Below are 18,270 nucleotides of genomic sequence, written 5' to 3'. Positions count from 1 at the left end.
ATTGTCCACGGGGTTCCCATGTGATCCTTAATGCTCCGAATTGCTCCGTTTTACCCCTTTTTCTCTAATATTCCACAAAACTCTCTTTTTCACCTGTAGAATCATAAAACATAACGTACAAATACTATTAGTCCACTAAAATGGCTAAACAAGAGGTATAATCGAGGTTTAAAATGCACTTTTTGAGCACTTATCACACCATTTGAAAATCACTCCTTTTGTGTGTTATTGATGGTATATGGATGATGTAGATAGATGATGGTCGTTGAACAAAATAGAAACGTATCAAAACCTAATTATCTCTCAATAAGTAAAGGATGAGTAGGGTATCATTCCACTTTTAAGTGTATGTTTATATGAAGGACAGGACTGGGAAGGGGGTTTGAGGGATTAAAAACTATGATTATAGATATTTTAGATTCTAATGCTAAACTAAACTAAACTAACTAAACTATTGAGTATTTATAAGAGAGAGAATTCAAGGGATTAGAATCCACCGATACTTTTGATCTGTGACCTTATGCTTCATGGTTGTTCTCACAAGTAGACTACAATTAGGCAATTGAGCGAGTGTCGATGCCCTCTTGGACAAAACATCGTTAACGAATAACTCTACTTAAGGTTGTCCCTATGTTTATGCTATTAATATCTTCTTTCCTTTTGTGTGAGCCTGGACAGCTATTCAATGAATCACCATCTAAGGCAAAAACAAAGAATACTTCCCTTACTCTAAAACAATACACAACTAGAAGAAAAGTATAGAATAATAGTATAATATTCAATAACAATAAATAAAACCCTATTCTAGCATTATATTCAATTACAATAAATAAAAGCATGTCACTAGCAAATATTCAATTGCAATAAATAAAACCCTAAACTAGCATGATATTCGATTGCAATAAATAAAAACCTTAATCTATACTTCCATCCCCTGGTCTGGGCAATGAAACTAATAACTAAAAACACAAAAAACAAACCTGATTGAAGAACACCATGAACTGGAAGAATCAACGAACCCTTAGCACCGACTTCATCTCCTCCCTTGAAAGAGAAGATCAGCCTTCCATAAAGAAGGAAGAACACGAAGAACGAGAAGAAGAAGAGTCGAAAAATATAAAACTAGAAAGACTAATTTATTAAGACTCGGCTAGTTAAAATCGAATCTTTTATTATTAATCTCTCTCTGCCTCAAGTTCTGGAGACAAGAGTATAAGTGAATTGGCAAATTACATGAGGCACTTAGGTCCTCTATTTATAGGGGTTACAATGAGTTCTAGAAGCATTCCAAACCGCCATTTGTTTCCTAATACAAATCAACTTCTTTCAGAGTCCAACTTCGTCTCCAAAACTGAGAAGGAAGGGGCTATAGTATCGTTTCATGCGTTTGGACGCACGATCCATGCGTCTTAGACGCGAGCAATGCGTCCCAGATGCGGAAGTCTATTTTCCCTCTTTTGCTCTATCCTCTTTTGCTGGCTTTGGTCCAAGCAACGAATCCTTTGGCCTTAGGCTTTCAAATAGGCCTTAAAATAGGTCCAAGTCGCATCTTTAATAGCTTCAATTCCTTGGCCTTCTCCATGATTGTCCACGGGCTTCCCATGTGATCCTTAATGCTCCGAATTTCTATGTTTTACCTCTTTTTCTTTAATATTCCACAAAACTCTCTTTTTCACCTGTAGAATCATAAAACCTAACTTACAAATACTATTAGTCCACTAAGATGGCTAAACAAGAGGTATAATCGAGGGTTAAAATGCACTTTTTGAGCACTTATCACAACTCCCAACTAGCCTTTTGCTAGTCTCTTAGCAAATAAGATAAAAAATAGATAAGTGCTCAAAAAAATAGATAAGTGATAAAAAATCGCAATTGCATTTACCATATGCAACAAGGCTTTAAACCTTTAAGTTCCCCAAAAAGGACGAGTTATAGTCTCATTAGGGTTTTCAGGTGATATACCCACAAAATCAATGAATAGCATGTTCAAGAATGATAGTATTTTTCAGAGAGAGAAATTCCTTACCCACTTAGTGCTTACTCTAACAGACGGTCTCCATTGCTAACTATATTGCTGCAAAGACTCATAGATTATAGTTCCTCTTGGTGGTAAGCATCACCTCTGCTCATGGTGCACATACCCAGAGCAGAGGTGATGGCTTCTGGAAGGGATGGTAAGCATTTGAATCACTTAAACTACATTTAAAGCTATTTGTATTATTCATTTTAACTAACATATGCTTTGGTGGGTATCTTTTTGCAGTTGTGCTGCCGTATGTTGTTGTTGCGTGTTGGATGCGTGCTTTTGATGATTGAACTCATTGAAGGACATTTAGTTTTCTTTGTTCGTTTTTCTTTTGGTGTTTTCATTTATGTTTATCATACAGATTTATGTGAGGGAGGCTGTGATTAGAGTGGGTGTTATTGGATTCTTTACTTTGTTTTATATACATGTTTTTAAATAATAGATCAGCTTTCGTAATTTAAAATGAATGTCAACGTACTCCAAAAGTTCAAAGTCTCGTTTATCTGCGGAAATCAGTGTACATACATACGAAGCATATCATATGCCATACTTAGGAACATAACAAAATTTTGTCGCCGTTACTTTGTTGCTAAACCACCTATCAGAAACAAAAAGGTTTCTGCTACTCAGTTTATGCGAGAAGTAGTTTAGGAACAGAGGATATTCTAACCAACTTCATTTTGATAAAAAGAGAGGACTTATGTGGTCAAAGTAGACACACGAGCTTACGTTTTCTTCAAATTAATTCGGGATTCAAAAGGAACACTGAACTGACTGAAGAGGAAAGATGAACCAGAGAACGGTCAATATGGTGGAGTAGAGATGATTGGCTACTTTAGACTTTATAACACTTTTTGATGTTTTCAAAATCTAAAATGCATTGTATCTACCTAAGGAAAAAAGACACAGTTTGATTTGAGTTGATGCTGGACGATGTTTACGGGTACCGAAATCAGTGAAAATAGACGATCTAAAACTTTGGTTGGAACTCCTACTTTGCCGATTAGTTATTGCTTACTGAAGCTACTAGATCAAATTGAGTATGGGATTTTTTTTCCTTGGGCCATTTTACAGATCATTAGTGACTGCTTACTGAAGCTACTTGGACAAATTGAATATGGTAGTCTACGACAGATCAAAATCAATGAAGCTACTACTACCTTCAGATATAAAAGATATCAACTAGGAGTCAAACGACAGAAATTTACAATTATCAGCTGGAAACAAACTATATCCTGGTCTCTTCTTGAATACCTATGGTGGGAATGTGGGATGTTGGTGGTCAAACCACCAAACTAGCCCTTTAAGGTCATGAACAACACATTAAATCAACCACCCCTGTAAGAGTTGAAACTATCCTACCTAGTCCTTGAAACACCACCTTAAACCGACCCCTGTTAGAGTTACAACTTTCAACTTTCATTGGAAACATAATACACAAAAATTAGTGCAAACATAAGAGTATTAGATTTAGTCCCACTGTAACAAGCAGGGGTACGTGTAGAAAACGTTTCAGGGACATTTTGGACCAAGATCCATAAACATAAAGTAACACCAAGTTCTTCATTCCTCTCAATAAACCATTACTGTGGCTAAGAGGCACAAATTATCACAACCTGACTAGAACTTTGAAAAACAAAAAAGTTTAGAGCTATAAACTAACTGAACATATTATAAAAATATGATTATAATAATAATATGATTATAAAGCAAGCCAGCACCCTGACAGTTTTCTGACTCAAAACCCTACAAAGCTGCAAGTAGTTTCCCAAGTTTCCTAGATTCTACATATACATATACATATAAATACACACCAAGTGAGTTTATATCTACAGAGCACCCAGACAGTTCTCCAACTCAAAACCCTAAAGAGCTGCAAGTAGTTCGCCAAGTAAAGATGGGCACATAAGAGATTATCACCTAAAACAACTCATATTAAAATGACCAATCCCTCTGTCATTTGACCATGACTTATTACGCCTAAGAGGCTAAGACAGCCCAAGGAGTTAGCTGAGAATCCTAGCAACTTGTGCACTGCCCTTGACAACATTGCTAATCATAAAAGAACTCAAAACCCTACAGAGCTGCAAGTAGTTCGCCAAGTAAAGATGGGCACATCAGAGATAACCTAAAAGAACTCAGATGAAAATGACCAATCCCTCTGTCATTTGACCATGACTTATCACACCTGAGACCACCCAAGGAGTTAGCTGAGAATCCTAGCAACTTGTGCCTTGCTCTTGACAACATTGCTAATCATACAACCACATTTTCGTATAACGGTACTTTAATTAGACAACAACCTACACTACACAAATGAAAAAGACCAATCCAATTTTGTATTAATCCCCACAAACACTCAGTACTCTGTCGTCAAACCATACTATATACCCAATAACCCAAGCCAACAAACTTCAAAACAACACCTAAATACCCACACTTGCTATAGCCTATACTTGACATAATCAGTTGGAGAGAAATTAATAAGAATTACACATACAACTCACCACACATGGCAGCACAATCCAAACACCCACATTAGATAAGACATAAAGATCAATCTAACCAAGGTCTTATCAACATTCTCACAGATTTAACATTTCAATCATCCCCCCATATCTAAAAAACAATGCATCATAGATCATACCCATTCCAAAGGGTACTTAACATCAAAGGCTCCTAAGAAAGTATTTAATTACTTGGCTTCCGAAATGGCTCCAGTATTAGGCTCCGACTAAACCAAAATTATCGAGATGGTAAAAAGATAAACTAAGCAACAAACAACCAATGGTACATATAGATTTGCCTACAAATCCATTACTTGCAATAACTTATTGGGCAATGAATACATGACACAACCAGTTCAGAATTTCAATATTTTTATCACTAGCATATCGCATAACCTGTATATAGATATTTTTGTCTAGATCAACGTTTTGCTTGTATTTGTTTCATGGAATCAAAATGTATAGAAAACTAGAGAAGAGTCTGTATGAAAGAGGAGGACACAATCTCCACATCTATCACAGAGGGGGAAAAGGAAAAGGCACTGCTTTCCCTTGTTCTCTTCTTTATATCTGAAAATATATCCTTTTTTGGTATCTGATGTTCCTCTTCTCCAAGCATTCTCTAGTCTCAAATGGAATTTAAATTTCCATGAACCAAACAGTCATAACTTCCAGTAAAACCAAACTTATTAACACAATATATGAAATATACTAACAACAGAGTGCAAGGAACGGCCCTATCCTTCTCAGGTGGAAATGACCACTCCCTCCTAGTTATTTCATCATTCTCATTGCCATCAAACAGAGGTTGGGTTTCCTTTGGAGAATTGTTTACCTCTCCTACAAATTCTACCTATTTCTCCCTCTTTTATACCTAATGCCCCACGTTTCGATTCCAAATGTTTTTAATTAGTTTGTTATGTCTCTAACAACAACCACTGCATCTTTTCAACTTGTATTGTATACAATGATATTATGTTTTAATTTTTAAAAACTTTGTTTGACAAATTATTTTTATTTGTTACCGTCCAACATAATTTAGAAAATAAAAATAATAATAATTTTATAATAATACTCTATTTTCACTTGATCTAATAAACTAAATTGCTTGATTCAACCCGGTTATACAGTTTGATATAAAAAAAAGGGGCGATGTTTTTTCGATTCCAAATGTTTTTAATTAGTTTGTTATGTCTCTAACAACAACCATTGCATCTCTTCAACTTGTATTGTATACAATGATACTATGTTTTCATTTTTAAAAACTTAGTTTGACAAATTATTTTTATTTGTTATCGTCCAACATAATTTAGAAAATAAAAATAATTTTATAATAATATTATGTTTTCACTTGATATAATAAACTAAATTGCTTGATTCAACCCTTATTATACAGTTTTGATATAAAAAAGGGGCTTATGTTTTTTCGATTGCAAATGTTTTTAATTAGTTTGTTATGTCTCTAACAACAACCACTGCATCTCTTCAACTTGTATTTTATACAATGATATTATGTTTTCATTTTTAAAAACTTTGTTTGACAAATTATTTTTATTTGTTATTGTCCAACATAATTTAGAAAATAAAAATAATAATAATTTTATAATAATATTCTGTTTTCACTTGATATAATAAACTAAATTGCTTGATTCAACCCGGTTATACAAATATAAAAAAAATGGGCTTATGTTTTTTTTCGATTGCAAATGTTTTTAATTAGTTTGTTATGTCTCTAACAACAACCATTGCATCTCTTCAACTTGTATTGTATACAATCATATTATGTTTTCATTTTTAAAAACTTAGTTTGACAAATTATTGTTATTTGTTATCGTCCAATATAATTTAGAAAATAAAAATAATAATAATTTTAAAATAATATTCTGTTTTCACTTGATCTAATAAACTAAATTGCTTGATTCAACCCGGTTATACAGTTTGATATAAAAAAAGGGGCGATGTTTTTTCGATTGCAAATGTTTTTAATTAGTTTGTTATGTCTCTAACAACAACCACTGCATCTCTTCAACTTGTATTGTATACAATAATATTATGTTTTCATTTTTAAAAACTTAGTTTAGGGTTTATGGTTTAGGGTTTAGGGTTTAGGGGTTTTTTTAGGGTTTAGGGTTTAAAATGAATGTCAACTCCAAAAATTCAAAGTCTCGTTTATCTGCGGAAATCAGTGTACATACATACGAAGCATATCATATGCCCTACTTAGGAACATAACAAAATTTTGTCGCTGTTACTTTGTTGCTAAACCACCTATCAGAAACAAAAAGGTTTCTGCTACTCAGTTTATGCGAGAAGTAGTTTAGGAACAGAGGATATTCTAACCAACTTCATTTTGATAAAAAGAGAGGACTTATGTGGTCAAAGTAGACACACGAGCTTACGTTTTCTTCAAATTAATTCGGGATTCAAAAGGAACACTGAACTGACTGAAGAGGAAAGATGAACCAGAGAACGGTCAATATGGTGGAGTAGAGATGCTTGGCTACTTTAGACTTTATAACACTTTTTGATGTTTTCAAAATCTAAAATGCATTGTATCTACCTAAGGAAAAAAGACACAGTTTGATTTGAGTTGATGCTGGACGATGTTTACGGGTACCGAAATCAGTGAAAATAGACGATCTAAAACTTTGGTTGGAACTCCTACTTTGCCGATTAGTTATTGCTTATCAAGCTACTATATCAAATTGAGTATGGGATTTTTTTTTCCTTGGGCCATTTTACGATCATTAGTGATCAAGCATCAGCTACTTGGACAAATTGAATATGGTAGTCTTTACGACAGATCAAAAATCAATGAAGCTACTACTACCTTCGGATATAAAAGATATCAACTAGAGTCAAACGGCGTAAATTTACGCTTATCACCGAAACAAACTATATCCTGGTCTCTTCTTGAATACCTATGGTGGGAATGTGGGATGTTGGTGGTCAAACCACCAAACTAGCCCTTTAAGGTCATGAACAACACATTAAATCAACCACCCCTGTAAGAGTTGAAACTATCCTACCTAGTCCTTGAAACACCACCTTAAACCGACCCCTGTTAGAGTTACAACTTTCAACTTTCATTGGAAACATAATACACAAAAATTAGTGCAAACATAAGAGTATTGGATTTAGTCCCACTGTAACAAGCAGGGGTACGTGTAGAAAACGTTTCAGGGACATTTTGGACCAAGATCCATAAACATAAAGTAACACCAAGTTCTTCATTCCTCTCAATAAACCATTACTGTGGCTAAGAGGCACAAATTATCACAACCTGACTAGAACTTTGAAAAACAAAAAAGTTTAGAACTATAAACTAACTGAACATATTATAAAAATATGATTATAATAATAATATGATTATAAAGCAAGCCAGCACCCTGACAGTTTTCTAACTCAAAACCCTACAAAGCTGCAAGTAGTTTCCCAAGTTTCCTAGATTCTACATATACATATACATATAAATACACACCAAGTGAGTTTATATCTACAGAGCACCCAGACAGTTCTCCAACTCAAAACCCTAAAGAGCTGCAAGTAGTTCGCCAAGTAAAGATGGGCACATAAGAGATTATCACCTAAAACAACTCAGATTAAAATGACCAATCCCTCTGTCATTTGACCATGACTTATTACGCCTAAGAGGCTAAGACAGCCCAAGGAGTTAGCTGAGAATCCTAGCAACTTGTGCACTGCCCTTGACAAAATTGCTAATCATAAAAGAACTCAAAACCCTACAGAGCTGCAAGTAGTTTGCCAAGTAAAGATGGGCACATCAGAGATAACCTAAAAGAACTCAGATGAAAATGACCAGTCCCTCTGTCATTTGACCATGACTTATCACACCTGAGACCACCCAAGGAGTTAGCTGAGAATCCTAGCAACTTGTGCCTTGCTCTTGACAACATTGCTAATCATACAACCACATTTTCGTATAACGGTACTTTAATTAGACAACAACCTACACTACACAAATGAAAAAGACCAATCCAATTTTGTATTAATCCCCACAAACACTCAGTACTCTGTCGTCAAACCATACTATATACCCAATAACCCAAGCCAACAAACTTCAAAACAACACCTAAATACCCACACTTGCTATAGCCTATACTTGACATAATCAGTTGGAGAGAAATTAATAAGAATTACACATACAACTCACCACACATGGCAGCACAATCCAAACACCCACATTAGATAAGACATAAAGATCAATCTAACCAAGGTCTTATCAACATTCTCACAGATTTAACATTTCAATCATCCCCCCATATCTAAAAAACAATGCATCATAGATCATACCCATTCCAAAGGGTACTTAACATCAAAGGCTCCTAAGAAAGTATTTAATTACTTGGCTTCCGAAATGGCTCCAAAGATAGGGGCTCGGACTAAACCAAAATTATCGAGATGGTAAAAGATAAACTAAGCAACAAACAACCAATGGTACATATAGATTTGCCTACAAATCCATTACTTGCAATAACTTATTGGGCAATGAATACATGACACAAACCGGGGTTCGGGAATTTCAATATTTTTATCACTAGCATATCGCACAACCTCGTATATATAGATATTTTTGTCTAGATCAACGTTTTGCTTGTGTTTGTTTCATGGAATCAAAATGTAGAAAACTAGAGAAGAGTCTCAGATGAAAGAGGAGGACACAATCTCCACATCTATCACGAGGGGGAAAAGGAAAAGGCAATCGCTTTCCCTTGTTCTCTTCTTTAGATCTGAAAATATATCCTTTTTTGGTATCTGATGTTCCTCTTCTCCAAGCATTCTCTAGTCTCAAATGGAATTTAAATTTCCATGAACCAAACAGTCATAACTTCCAGTAAAACCAAACCTATCAACACAATATATGAAATATACTAACAACAGAGTGCAAGGAACGGCCCTATCCTTCTCAGGTGGAAATGACCACTCCCTCCTAGTTATTTCATCATTCTCATTGTCATCAAACAGAGGTTGGGTTTCCTTTGGAGAATTGTTTACCTCTCCTACAAATTCTACCTATTTCTCCCTCTTTTATACCTAATGCCCCACGTTTCGATTCCAAATGTTTTTAATTAGTTTGTTATGTCTCTAACAACAACCACTCATGCATTTTTCAACTTGTATTGTATACAATGATATTATGTTTTAATTTTTAAAAACTTTGTTTGACAAATTATTTTTATTTGTTACCGTCCAACATAATTTAGAAAATAAAAATAATAATAATTTTATAATAATACTCTATTTTCACTTGATCTAATAAACTAAATTGTTTGATTCAACCCGTTATATACAGTTTGATATAAAAAGGCGATGTTTTTTTTCGATTCCAAATGTTTTTAATTAGTTTGTTATGTCTCTAACAACAACCATTGCATCTCTTCAACTTGTATTGTATACAATGATACTATGTTTTCATTTTTAAAAACTTAGTTTGACAAATTATTTTTATTTGTTATCGTCCAACATAATTTAGAAAATAAAAATAATTTTATAATAATATTATGTTTTCACTTGATATAATAAACTAAATTGCTTGATTCAACCCGGTTATACAGTTTGATATAAAAAAAAGGGCGATGTTTTTTCGATTGCAAATGTTTTTAATTAGTTTGTTATGTCTCTAACAACAACCACTGCATCTCTTCAACTTGTATTTTATACAATGATATTATGTTTTCATTTTTAAAAACTTTGTTTGACAAATTATTTTTATTTGTTATTGTCCAACATAATTTAGAAAATAAAAATAATAATAATTTTATAATAATATTCTGTTTTCACTTGATATAATAAACTAAATTGCTTGATTTAACCCTTGGTTATCTGATTTTGATATAAAAAAGGGCGATGTTTTTCGATTGCAAATGTTTTTAATTAGTTTGTTATGTCTCTAACAACAACCATTGCATCTCTTCAACTTGTATTGTATACAATGATATTATGTTTTCATTTTTAAAAACTTAGTTTGACAAATTATTGTTATTTGTTATCGTCCAATATAATTTAGAAAATAAAAATAATAATAATTTTATAATAATATTCTGTTTTCACTTGATCTAATAAACTAAATTGCTTTATTCAACCCGGTTATACAGTTTGATATAAAAAAAGGGGCGATGTTTTTTCGATTGCAAATGTTTTTAATTAGTTTGTTATGTCTCTAACAACAACCACTGCATCTCTTCAACTTGTATTGTATACAATAATATTATGTTTTCATTTTTAAAAACTTAGTTTGACAAATTATTTTTATTTTTTACCGTCCAATATAATTTAGAAAATAAAAATAATAATAATTTTATAATAATATTTTGTTTTCACTTGATCTAATAAACTAAATTTACAACACAGACTCTTAACAAGGTATGCACTACTATTGGCCTTGATTTTTTCATGTGAATGTCATATACTGTTTACCGGTTTCCTTTATGAGGTGTTTCATATTTTCATGTACGGTTGGATATGTAAACAATGTATATTTTGATCAAATAAGAATTGTTACTTATAGTGTTTTGTAATTGAAAATTTGGTATTAAGTAACTAAAAACTAATATTAGTTGTACTAATAAAAGTCATTTATATATTAGACCTCCTTAACAAATTTGATGTTATCCTTTCATTTTTTAAATTTAGTTAATTATTTGTGTGTTATATGGTTGATTGGTTGAGGGTTTCAAACATTTGGCCTTGAAGCTGTGGGTAGTGGTTTAGTAATTAATAATTTGGTTTTTCCTCATTTAGTGTTGGGGGTTCTAATTGTCCATTCTGTCCATATCGTTAAACATATGCATTTCCAAGAGAGACCAACCCGAAAGAAGTAGCTAGCAAAGGACAAACTGTATAACATTCTCTTAAGGCAGGTACGTCTCCCATCAGTGCATGTATTATGCTAACATCACAAATGATGATTTCTTAACTTCGATTTTTTGTTGGGTATGCAGGCTGTAGCTAAGAGTAACATTTCTAAATGGAAATGTTATGAAAGGATGGGCAGGATCTTTGGTTAAACCTGCATTGTTTGATGTTGTTGTTGCTGTCATTGTTGTGACTAGCTCCGACTTCTGAATTGGCTAAATTGAGTAGTGTATTTATTTGTCTCATGAGCCATGTCATACCATTGCAACCGACCTCGTGGCTTAGCATTTTGTGCATGTTTTTAGCCAGGTCTTTGTAGTTTTAAGAGTTTTAGAGAAGTTGTTGTATCTTTATTGCTTTTTAACTATTATAAGAAAGCAAGTCAAAAAGAAAAGAATGGTGTCCGTCACTACTTTCGAACAATGTGTGCAAGTGTTGGATATTCTAAATTGTTAACTCTTCTCTTGGTCATGCTTCCTTCTCTGTTTTCTATTGGACTCTATTATCTGTCATAGGTTTTAGGAGATCTATTATCCCACCTATTAGCCGGATTTAGAAATCTTTGATCAATGGCTAAAGTATAAAGTTTAATCATGTGGACAAATAATGGTGGCCAGTCATTCATAACTTTCATTATGGGTAATAGGTATTGACACATTTTACAGAGTGATTTTCAATTTATCTTCTATGTTTTCTTTGTACATTTTTATGGATTTAAAGCAATTATTTGCTCTTTAACTTTGATCTTAACTTTCGTATATCATTCGTGTTTTGATGCAATCGTGGAGAGAAGGGGTGGCCCTGCTTGCTTTCATGCTCACGATTATTGTTATCTGAAAAGATATAGTTGGGAGCAAACGACTCTAGAAATGGTATACAAGCAAGCTCCTCTGAACTCGCTTCATCTTCTGCCTCCTCTTAATCCACGACCAGAGGTTCTAAAGTTATATTTTCAAAACCAAAACAAATAAACACGCCACGCTACGCATGTATAAAACTCTTAGATGTTTGAAACCTGGAAAGTACATCTACTCTCCACATTAAGCAGTTAATGTATATCTGAATTTATCATTTATTTATTTTATTGTCAACAACAATTTATTAGCCCATTAGGTCACATTATCTCTTCTGTCTATGTTTGTCTCTTTCATTGGTGTAAATTTATATTATGATTTTGTAACAAATGAAGTCTTTTCCCTTAAGGCGAAAAATATGAAAGAGCCCCTAGAGCCGGAATACAATTTTAACAACATGATGGATCTATCATTTTTTATTTTTTATTTTTTTTGGCAAAAGCCTCCAGAGGGGAGGGGGTTTGGCACTCTAAAGGAGATTTTAACAAAGTTGATGCCCATAAAGCTATCTGATGCCCATGAAGCCATCAACAAGAGAGCAATGAAAACGTTGTGGAATAATCATCTCATGGGAAATACACCCCAGATTACAAGGCATAATGGCCAGTTTGGAAATTCCACAAACAAGATCAATCCTATTTTCACTACATGGCTCAAAAGAGACCAAATGTTAATGATCTGGATCAACGCTACTTTGTCAAATGAAATACTTCCTTATGTTGTTGGTGTCACCTCATCAAGGCAATTGTGGTTACAACTGGAAAAGAGGCTATCTACTCTTTCAAGGTCTCATATTAATCAATTAACTCAAGGCACAACTTCAATCTTTAAGAAAAGGGAATCTTACTATGGCGCAATATCTTTAGAAGCTTAAATTTCTTGCTGATAGCCTTGCTGCATCTGGTGAACAAGTTTCTGATGTTGATATGGTTTTTCATACACTAAGAGGTCTTCCATAGGAGTAAGCGGCTTTTTCTACTTCCATAAGGACTAGGTCGAACAATGATCCAGTACAAGTTGATGAATTACATAGCCTTGTTATCAGTGAGGAACTGTCAATACAAGATCTTAGAGGCAATATTCAAGCTGATCCAGTGCAAGCTTTTGCAGCTTTTAATCAAAATCAAAATCAGTCAAATTGGCAGAGGAAGAGGGTTTGATAATTACAGCAGCAACAGAGGAACCGGTCGAGGTTTTTATAGAGGCAATGCCAGAGGAAACTATAGAGGCAGAGGAAATAGTTTCACTAATGGTAACAACACTGGCAGAGGAAATGGACTTAGCTACAACAACAATACCAGCACCTCTAATGGTTACTATAATGTCTCACAAGGTCGCCCTCAATGTCAGATTTGCACTAAATTTGGGCACTTGGCAATTGACTGTCACAATCGCATGAACCACTCCTATGTAGGACGAATTCCACCTACTTACAAGGGTTGTTTTGTGTAATTAGTATATTGCTTGAAAAGGGTTGTTGACGAATCGAATCGATGTTTGCATTTTTAGTTCTTTTTAACATTTGGGGATGTTAATTTTTGCGGTTTGGAGGGATGGAATGTGATGATACGCATGCAGAACGTTTTGTTCTGGTTTTGTAGTTGTTGAATTCCATTTAATGACAATGTTATTTTTTGTTATTTCTTTTTTTAAGGTTTGATTGCTGTGCATTTTAGCTACAGATTCCAAACTTATCTAAATCATAGAAGTTATTTAAAATGGGGCATTTAGGACTCTGGACCTTAAATATATATGGATAAATGTTTAATTGCTAATGAATAATTGCCTTGGTGTAGTCTTTCAGCGTTCATTGGTGTATGTTTCAGTTCAATGAATCATCTTTGTTATAGATCCTAGGGTAATGTAAGTATGAGCACACAATCTGCTAAACTTCTGTTACCTGCATTCACACAAGAATTATTGTTTTTCCTTGGCGCTTAGAGAAAGTTCTAGCTTGTGCAGTAGCTTGTGTTCCTCAATGTTCCCTAAATCTACTTGGCCACCTTTGCGGTGAAGTAAAAGAAGGTGGTAAATATAAAGAATGCTTGGGTATCTTATCTCCAATCTATAGAGAATAACTTTTAGAAATGCTGGAGAATATAACAAAAAGTACAGGCTACGAATAATCCCAGTAAAAGATCTCCCCATTGGAGATCTAACCTTGCTATGCTATATATAACCACAAGCATTTGGAGGAAGAAAAGGTACGTAAAATGGGGCAAGTTCCATCACAAAACGAAGATGCTAAGCCTAAAGCTGTCGAACAAGAGCAGAACAAACCACTCCCCACAACTTCTAAGACTACAGAGGTGAAAGAAAAGGAAGGTAAAACGGGACAAGTTCCATCACAAAACAAAGATGCTAAGCCTAAACCTGTCAAACAAGAGCAGAACAAACCAGTCCCCATAACCTCTAAGACTACAGAGGTGAGAGCAGCACCAAAGCTGCCTTACAACTATGAAAACATAATAAAACATGCTGATTCACCTATCAACTTTTCAGATCAGTTGTTTGACCAACTTCATTCTGGAGTATTTTTGAACCAGAAGGCAAAGGCAAGTTCCTGAACTTTGTCTGAGCGATTAACTAGCCATTCTTGTTTGCTTTTGTTCGTCATCATTTTGTTACTATCATATTTACTATCACTGAATTGCTACAAATTTTTTTACTTGTGTAGAAATACTGGATTGAGAAGGAAACTGGGCTTAATTGCTTCATGCTGTATGCAAGAGATCTTCTAATCACTTGGGCGGAGGACAAGAGCTATTGGCATTGGCCTTGTCTAAATGACACTAGGTAAAAAAAATGTATAGATCAAAATCTTTCATATATCAAATATAGATGAACTAGAAAGAACACAAAAGTATGTATACAACAATAAATTGCATTCTTTGAAACGATTAAAATAGTAATAAAATGATGAAATATTGTTATCTTTCGGAGAAACGAAATCTAACTATAATTCTTTTTCCCCTGGACAGTGAAGCTAATGTTGATGTGGCCGAACTTTTAAATGTATGTTGGCTTGAGGTTCACGGAAAATTTTCCACATCAAACCTCTCTCCAAACACTATGTATGAAGTTTTATTTCTAGTGAAACTGATTGATCCAGCATATGGATGGGAAGTCCCAGTGAATCTAAGGCTCATGCTTCCAAATGGAGAAACAAAAGAACACAAAGAGAGTCTATTGACAAAGCCTAGAGCTCAATGGATTGAACTTCAAGCAGGGGAATTTTATACATCCCCTGATAAATTGGGAGACATGGAAATCTCCATGTTTGAATATGAAGGAGGGACATGGAAAAAAGGACTTGTTATTAAAGGTGTTGTGATTCGACCAAAGAAACACTCCTCAAGTAAATGATGATTTCCTTTTGAGGTAGTCCGTGTTCTACTTGCAAATAATGCAATAGTTACTTATACGCAACATATCCATTTCCAACCTAACAAACTTCTACTCTAAACACAATTATCCACATATGTTATAAGATAAACTTGTCTAAATGATCCAAATAGTTCAGAATGAAATCAATCCTACACATACTGTAAATATCATCAAAACATGCATCATCATATCCATTTTCCACTCAAACAGAAACAACTACCTACATTACCAACAACTAAACATACTTCAAAACTATAAACACAATAAACCTCAAATAGTAAACTTTAAATACTTGAAAATATCTCAAAACTCATAATACTCCATAACAGAAACAAAACCAAAGTCTCAAAATTAGACAATAACCAAATCTCAAACCAAACCTCAGAACCTGAGCTTAGAAAAGAACCACCTGTTCTTCCCAGTCTTAAACCTTTCCTCAAACCTAGCTTTAACCTCTTTAGCAGCAGTAACCTTCTTATCCCTTGACCCAAATGTTTCCAAGCTAGCTACATCTTTCAAATCAACATCCAATGTATACCTAGTTGGCATTATGTGATTATAATTCACAAGCTTCACAAATGTTTTCACACGAGATTTCTTAGCTGTTTTTTTGGCTGAATCTTTTCGAATCACTTTTTAGGGTATTTTGAGATACCAGCTACTAAACAATGTCCATATGGTCTGTCACGTGTTCCATCATCATATGATTTGATTATCACTGCCTTACGACCTGCGTATCGGCCTTGTAGAACAATCACAGCTTTGTTTGGTTTCAGAAATTTCACCATTTTCAGACGTCTCCTCTTTTTTCTCTCTGGTTTTTTAGGGTTTTGAGGGGAGAGCTGGAAATGAGAGAATGAGTTGTATTTATAGTGAAGTGGGAATTAGGGTTTTGTCTGTTTAGTTGGGCTAGGTCTTGGGCTTTTTATTTTTGGGCTGGACTTTAATGTGTGGTTAGGCCCACGAGTCAGCAGCAAGTCTAACTTTAAGTCTCTGACTACTTTAAAGAGAACTAGCTAACTGGCACGTGTCCACGCCACGTGTATGGTCAGTTGATTTGGGCGGGCAGTACAAAAATATAATTTTTGGTCAGTATCAATTTTGTAATTTCTTGTAAAATTGAGGGCAGTGTGATAAATCAAGAGAGAAGCGCCTGAATTTTACTGTACAAATGGACATTTTTACCCTTCTCTCACATATGTTATTACAAACCTCAATTCCAACATAACCGTACTAATCAAAATCAGATAGGAGTATAATCGAGAAAACAGCTACTGTTAACCGAATCGGAAACAGCTATCCGGTTTCGATTATTACGATTATGTTGGAATTGAGGTTTGTAATAACATATGTGAGGGAGGGGTAAAACCGTCTATTTGTACAGTAAATTTTAGACGTTTCTCCCATAATTTATCATACAAACAATTACGAAATTGTAAAAGAGGGGTAAAACCGTCTATTTGTACAGTAAAATTTAAACGTTTCTCCCTTAATTTATCATACAAACAATTACGAAATTTTCACCGACCGAAAATTGTATTTTTGTGCTGCCCTGCCCAAAATAACTAACCACACACCTGAAAATAACTAGTCTCAATAAAGAAAAGTCGGAAGTGTTCGATTTAGCGACAAGTCAACAACTATGTAACGTCATATATATTAGTTGACAACTATAAGCAATAAACGAAACGATTAAACAATAGGATCTTCATCACCAATATTTTTGCCATTAATATACACACGGATGTACAATATTATACATACATTTACTTCCAAAGGATTATACATGAATGATGAATATATACATTATATGCGCCTCCTTTGAAGACCAACATTATACTTTATAGACTCCATAATATGTACATACAAAGATACCCGAGCTTGATACTGCCTTTGTCCAACTCATTTAAGCACAAAGTTGATACACTCAACACGCTCTAAGTTCAACATGTTGCTTTCCCTCGCTACGTGGGTGAAGAACGATGGTAGCACATGCCTTTTCCCCGAGATGAACGATCCTTGCACATATGAGAAACCGATATTGAGTTCAAGGAAGGCTTCTTCTCGGTCGGATCACCCAGTCATCTTGGTCTTCCGAGATGACTTCCCAATCTTCTTCGGTGAAATTATATGTGTGCCGCCTTCTTGGCGCTTTAACCATTTCAAAGGTGGTTGGTAAGATTACAAAATCGTTTTATGGGTCATAGAAAGGATGCGGATCACCGACCTAAGCCGATCTTTGAAGTATCCGAAATACATGTCTATCGCAGATTATCCCTCGGTGATCCCCATGGACTCGACTCTAGCCATCGCATTAAGCCCATCTGCGCAAATAAGGGGAAACTAACTTTCGAAAAACTATATAATCATTTATAATGTTCAAGCCGCTTAACCGACATATTATCATTTATGAAAGAAGACAATTATATCCACCTAAAAGTAGCAAATAATTCATTTTTCATTAAAACATATAGATGTCATCTAAGAAGGTTTACTTGGAAAAGAATATAGCATACCTTTGTTGATTCCAATCGAACAGTCCCATCACCATCAACATATATGTAATTAGCCTGAGTATAAACAAAAACTTGTTAATGTTCACATTGGTATAATACAAGTG

At 34.3% G+C, this 18,270-nt stretch overlaps 2 protein-coding genes and 1 long non-coding RNA gene across 3 annotated transcripts; 2 read left to right on the top strand and 1 right to left on the bottom strand.

The window, feature by feature from the left end:
* The first annotated feature begins 2,114 nt into the window (after window positions 1–2,114).
* Window positions 2,115–2,489, top strand: LOC147474154 (uncharacterized). Its single transcript, XR_015210102.1, has 2 exons — window positions 2,115–2,174; window positions 2,264–2,489. It is a non-coding gene; the product is annotated as an uncharacterized LOC147474154 (long non-coding RNA).
* Window positions 2,490–13,899: 11,410 nt separating this feature from the next.
* On the top strand, window positions 13,900–16,489 carry LOC147474153 (uncharacterized protein PHLOEM PROTEIN 2-LIKE A4-like). Its single transcript, XM_086586578.1, has 3 exons — window positions 13,900–14,818; window positions 14,941–15,059; window positions 15,245–16,489. Exons 1-3 carry the CDS (start codon window positions 14,477–14,479, stop codon window positions 15,627–15,629), a joined length of 846 nt encoding a protein of 281 aa, XP_086442704.1. The 5' UTR covers window positions 13,900–14,476; the 3' UTR covers window positions 15,630–16,489.
* LOC147474152 (Ribosomal L27e protein family) lies at window positions 15,917–16,509 on the bottom strand. The gene is given in 2 exon segments (XM_086586579.1): window positions 15,917–16,288; window positions 16,291–16,509. Coding segments are annotated over 2 exon segments (405 nt in total). The 5' UTR covers window positions 16,439–16,509; the 3' UTR covers window positions 15,917–16,031.
* Window positions 16,510–18,270: the final 1,761 nt, after the last annotated feature.

This window comes from Coptis chinensis, unplaced genomic scaffold (genome assembly GCF_015680905.1).
Source record: "Coptis chinensis isolate HL-2020 unplaced genomic scaffold, ASM1568090v1 utg1287_pilon_pilon, whole genome shotgun sequence".
Lineage (NCBI taxonomy): Eukaryota > Viridiplantae > Streptophyta > Magnoliopsida > Ranunculales > Ranunculaceae > Coptis > Coptis chinensis.
This window is presented reverse-complemented; position numbering and strand designations above follow the sequence as displayed.

Bases quoted from the DNA above. Each gene is read 5' to 3' on its own strand.
- LOC147474153 (XM_086586578.1), top strand. From the start codon at position 14,477: ATGGGGCAAGTTCCATCACAAAACGAAGATGCTAAGCCTAAAGCTGTC. The intron at 14,819-14,940 runs GCAAGTTCCTGA...TTACTTGTGTAG, and splicing joins TTTTGAACCAGAAGGCAAAG to AAATACTGGATTGAGAAGGA. The intron at 15,060-15,244 runs GTAAAAAAAATG...TCCCCTGGACAG, and splicing joins CCTTGTCTAAATGACACTAG to TGAAGCTAATGTTGATGTGG.